We start from the raw sequence: 5367 nt of genomic DNA, 5'->3' as shown, positions 1-5367 counted from the left end.
TGATTATTTTATTTTTATTTTTATTTTTATTTTTATTTTTATTTTTATTATGAAAGGAAGCGTATTGCAAACGAAAACAAATACTTCTTGATGACTTGATGTCAGGAAGAAGAAAATCGTATATATAGCCTCAAGTTACAAAAAGTACCCTCCTTGGGTTAAAATAATATATATATAACCAATAACAAATGTGTTTTGTCATTAGTCATTACATAAGGTTCATGATAAACCGTAATTATACATCAAATCAAGTCTACACACCATAATAATAATCATGTTTACATTATACTTTTAGCAGCCATCTCTTAAACTATCATAACTATAATTATTTATAAAAAAATTACTTTTAGCAAGAATAAATCTAGGGGCACACGCATAACTTACCTATCCACATCTTCCAATCAAATGAGGATGAACTCATTTGTTTTTTATCAAAGTATCTAAAAGTTTGTCAAATTGGTAGAGGTGGTGTTTCCTATATACCAAACTACCCGAATATGTTCCAACCAATCACAAACACATATCATTTATTTATTCATCTTTTAAAGATTGGGGCATGAAACCGATTTCTTTTGGGATGACATTTGCTGATTTGTTTGGAACACTTTTGGAGATGAAACCAAGGTACCCAAAAGGTTAAACAACAGTAACCAAACTTTTGTTCTTTTAAGAATTTGCATTTTACATTTCTTTTAAGTTACAAGTCTTATATGATGATATGCAAGTTTTACTTCAACATGACACAAATATGTAATCTCAAGTATCAAAATGTGGCGATGCATAATGTATATTACTTTATTTTAATGCCAATTAACTGATAATTTTTTACTCCAGGGCTAACGTTTGACTATTAGCTTTAAAGCACAACCTTGAGCTTTATCTTACAATCATAAGAGTATAAACAATACATTCTCCATCTTCATATTATTATCATCGAAATCCAGGTAAGAACACTCCTATAAGCACTATAGTGTCTACTTTTGTATATTTAAAAACCAAAGAATCAAGTATCAGTATCAGTATCAGTATCAGTATCAGTCCAATAAAAAAACAAATTGCCTGGACCCTGCATAGAGATGCCATTGTATGTTCCTTTAAACCTAATCCATGAAAATTCTGTTGATATTCAACTGTCACAAGCATCAGGGGCCTATCACTGTTGTGTACATATCGAACCCGGGTTCTTCTGTTATATTTAATTATGCACCTGCGCAAATACCGCCTGCAAAACAACTACCACGTTAAACTCCAACACCATCATAACACTGTAATTTGGGCACATTCGCTACACCTAAAGGCGACAATATGGATATGTGGTAACAGGTCAAATCTGTATGTGTGTGTGTGTGTGTGTGAGAGAGAGGGGGGGGGGAGAGACCTGTTGACCAAGATGCACAGCAGAATTTCCTGTCATCAATATGTTTGACATCAAGACCGATGAACCAGGAACCACTACTGACATCATCAAAAGCATACGTACGAAGAATTGATCTGCCAGATCCCAAGAATAATCAATAGTCAGCCTAATTGTTAGCAACAGTTTAAATGCAAAGTATGAGATACAGGTAGAAAGCAGTGTGAAACCTGTTAATTGAGACAAATTTCGCTAAAGCCTTGGATATAACAAACATTTCACCAGATGCATGGCGGAAATACCTGTTTAATCACAAGAGGCAAGCCTTATTGATTTATACAAAAATAAAACAAAGAAAAGCAAGAACGGATATTTAATACTCCTCTATTATCATTCTTCAAAATATAACTAGACAAGCACTAAAATGGCAACATTTATACAGATAAAGAGAAAAATGTCAGATATTAGCTTCTTACGTCTTTCCATCCCCAAATTTCCACCAATCGGGTTCATACCATTTCTGACCCCTGCCAAAATTCACAATCACCAAAATATCAAAATCAAATTCCAAGAAAAACTAACATCAACTGAATATATTTAGCAGTCTTGGACCCTTGGGTGAGTTTAGATCACTTACTGCTCAGAGAAAACTTCGCCTGATTTCATACACCCAATATATACACGGGGAGTGTCTAAATGAGCTGCAAGTGTACTTCCCAAAGCATCTGTAAAACAAATGCAGTTTCAATATCCTTAGTTCCTATTCCTTAATATTGTTTGTTTTCTAGTATAGAATGAAACCCTTTAACACATATAATTAAAAGCATGATACTAATTGAGAAATATAATACTAGCATTCTGATTATATCCAATATTCATCTGGTTATCTACTTTACATGACCAATGAACTCACTTTTATGCATTACCTCTAGAGAAGCAAGTTGAAGTTACGTCTTAGTTCCAAATATGTATATCTATCATCAAGTAACAAAATAATATACATGCCCAAATGGCACCGTGCTTACCGATATTTACATAGACATCATCGTTGACTTTGGCATAGTATTCAGCTTCCCATCTTTCTGCAGCGTGAGCAAAGAATAATTTGGTCTTCTTTGGAAGTTCCTCAGCGGACTCCACATGGCTGTCCTGTAAAATGTAAAGATCTGTATCACTGTCCAGCCATGGTGATGAACAATAGCAATTGTTATACAAGCGCAGTGCTTTTTCAGCCAGTCAGAAACTAGGTAGGCGTTGTCAGGGTAAAAGCATTGGATCTTGTGTGTGAACTTTCAACTTTCATTCAGTTGTTAAGAGTGGTTTAGTGAATATGTTTAAAATCAGTAATTAACGTAAAAGGGAGTACTTGTATGCATGAAAACATGACAGCCTCAATAGTCAAATATCATATTATTCTATAACTTTACAGCAGATGTCTAAGAAAGTAGAACTGTATAGAGAATGTACAGAATAGAGTTATGAGTGATGAACAAGAAACAAGTACAAGAAACCAAAAAAATGAAGAGGATGCATTCCACACATCAATGAGCGTTTACACTTACCAGGATAAAGAAATCTTTGTAGTCTTTATTTTCAATATCTATGCCCCTATCCAGACTATCTCCACGATTAGCACTGCAATTTAAATTGTCACGTAACCATTAAACTTCAGAACATAAATGCCATCATGGACAACTGGAAATAACAACAGCTTTCAGTGAAAATAAGAGTGAAAAAGAGTATACCTTCTTCCAATAACAAATCGAACAATAACACCCTTTTGATCCTCCATCTTTCTCAAAGCTTCACCTGCAACAGCAACACTTCACTATATTGATACCATATAACGTGTTCCTAGTATATGCAACCACATGTACACATTTCTCCAAAAAGAATAGTGAAATGTGAAACATGAATAATAAAAATTCTATCAAAAAACAAGTAAAATAAGATGATAGGTGCAAACAATGTACTTACCAGATGACATCCATGCCTTGCGTATCACATCCCTGTTGTTCTTGCGGCCAAATCCTGTAAGGACTCCAATCATTACCAGGGGTCTCTTCTTGGGAGGAGTTTTAGTGGTTGACAAGTGCTTTGATACAAAGCCTTCTTGGCGGGCTGCAGCCAGTTCCATCTCAAGAGCTGTTAATTTCTTCTGTTGTTCCCTAACAAGCATATAACCGTCAATCAAACATGCAGACTAAATTGTGTGCTAGAAGGCAGAATAAAGTACAAAAAAATGTAAAAAACAATCACGTTACCTGCATCCTATAATTTTCAACGTATCATCCACGGAGATAGCTGATTTTCCCTGGTATTAAAAAGTAATTGTCAAGCCAACTCCAAAAACAACCAGGTAAGAACTTAAGAAACTCAAGCAAGTAAACAGATAATTAAGCACTCATTGTCATATCAACTTTCTGATTTCTACAAAAGTGTACAGAGTGCTTGATCATATAGCTGATTTAGGTTAGCATATATGTGTTTAGATTGTGACTACTTAAATCAGCACCAACCCTCGCAAGCATGAGAAACCAAGCTAGAAAAATTAAGCATACTAATCATGAGATCGCTTTGTTCTTACCTGCCCTGTTATTCTGTCAAGCTCTTTACCCAAATAAACCCTGTTCTCTGCATCCTGCCATAAACTTCACAAGAAGACAAAAACAAAACCGATACAAATTCAATACATTAAACGACTCAACGACATAAGTATGAACAGTCCATGACAAACAACAAAACAACGCCCTAATACGATTCTAGCAACTGATTATACAGTATATATGCTACGCAATGAATTCAGATAAAAACTCCACCAATTTAACACCAAATTAGTTGAACATGATGAATATCAGAATATGAATACAGATCAGTTTAAATCAGACTTCACAGGAGGTAGTTTATGCGCAGTAATTGCATAGTTGACCGTTATCCACAAAATAAATAAACAGTCCATGAAAAACAACAAAACAATGCCCTAATACGATTCGAGCATCTGATTACACAGTATACGCTACGCAATTTCACATCAAATTAGCTGAACGTAATAAATTTGAATACAAATCACATTAAATCAGACTTCACTGGAGGTAACTTATGTACATAAATTACGCAGAACTATCATCAACAACAAAACAATGCCCTAATACGATTCTAGCATCTAATTAAACAGTATACGCTACACAGTTTTACATCAAACTAATTGAACGTAATGAATTTGAATACAAATCAGTTTAAATCAAACTTCACAAGACGTAACTTACGCACAGTAACTACGCAGCGGACTAATATCAAAGGATAAAGTATGAGAAACAACAAAACCACGCCTAATACGATTCTAGCATCCGATTCAACAGTATACGCTACACAATTTTACATCAAACTAACTGAACGTAACGAATTTGAATAGAAATCAGTTAAACTCAAACTTAACATGACATAAGTTAATTAAGTTATGCAACGAGTAGATTGCTATGAGTTGATCGGATAAACTGGTACCGGCCGGCGACATAGAAGGATGCGAAGGCGGCGATGGTGCAAAGCATTAAGGCTGAGATAGGGGATCGAAAAACCAAGACATTCCGATGGTAATTCGAACCCTTGCTTTGCATTTTTTTGCCCTTGAAACAGAACACTAGTGAAGATGACGGAGTTGAAACGAAGGAAGATCTGAACATAACATTTGTTAAAAAGTCCGTTACGAGATCCGACGGCCTGGATTTGCTTTGCTGCACTGCACCCACTATGATCGCCAGCGTGTCTTCCAGCCTCAGCTTCCGACTCTGTTGGGCTTTTCAGGGCTTGGGATATTATGGGCTAATAATGTCTTCACCAATTCCATGCTTACACGACTATACGTCTATAACCAAGTAACCAACGATATATTCATTAGACAATATATTGCGGAGGAGCTTTACCGTCCATTCACGTCATTGCCACGTAAAAAACAAGGTTTTAAAGCCCCTCTTCATAAAGTCTTGTTATGAGTTTTTTTTCTTTTGAACGGTCAA

The 5367-nt window shown here is 35.3% G+C and overlaps 1 protein-coding gene across 1 annotated transcript; it reads right to left on the bottom strand.

The window, feature by feature from the left end:
* Window positions 1–1035: 1035 nt before the first annotated feature.
* Window positions 1036–4968, bottom strand: LOC143607761 (hydroxyproline O-galactosyltransferase HPGT1-like). Its single transcript, XM_077083094.1, has 12 exons — window positions 4856–4968; window positions 3942–4005; window positions 3619–3668; window positions 3332–3522; window positions 3100–3163; window positions 2917–2989; window positions 2380–2503; window positions 1992–2079; window positions 1831–1881; window positions 1585–1656; window positions 1379–1491; window positions 1036–1222 (listed from the first exon to the last, which is right to left on the bottom strand). The coding sequence occupies exons 1-12, from the start codon at window positions 4966–4968 to the stop codon at window positions 1200–1202; spliced, it is 1026 nt and encodes a 341-aa protein (XP_076939209.1). The 3' UTR covers window positions 1036–1199.
* Between the last annotated feature and the right edge of the window lie 399 nt (window positions 4969–5367).

Source organism: Bidens hawaiensis, unplaced genomic scaffold, assembly GCF_021521415.1.
Source record: "Bidens hawaiensis isolate Kalapana, Puna unplaced genomic scaffold, B.hawaiensis_p1.1 tig00086423_1, whole genome shotgun sequence".
NCBI classification, from domain to species: domain Eukaryota; kingdom Viridiplantae; phylum Streptophyta; class Magnoliopsida; order Asterales; family Asteraceae; genus Bidens; species Bidens hawaiensis.
This window is presented reverse-complemented; position numbering and strand designations above follow the sequence as displayed.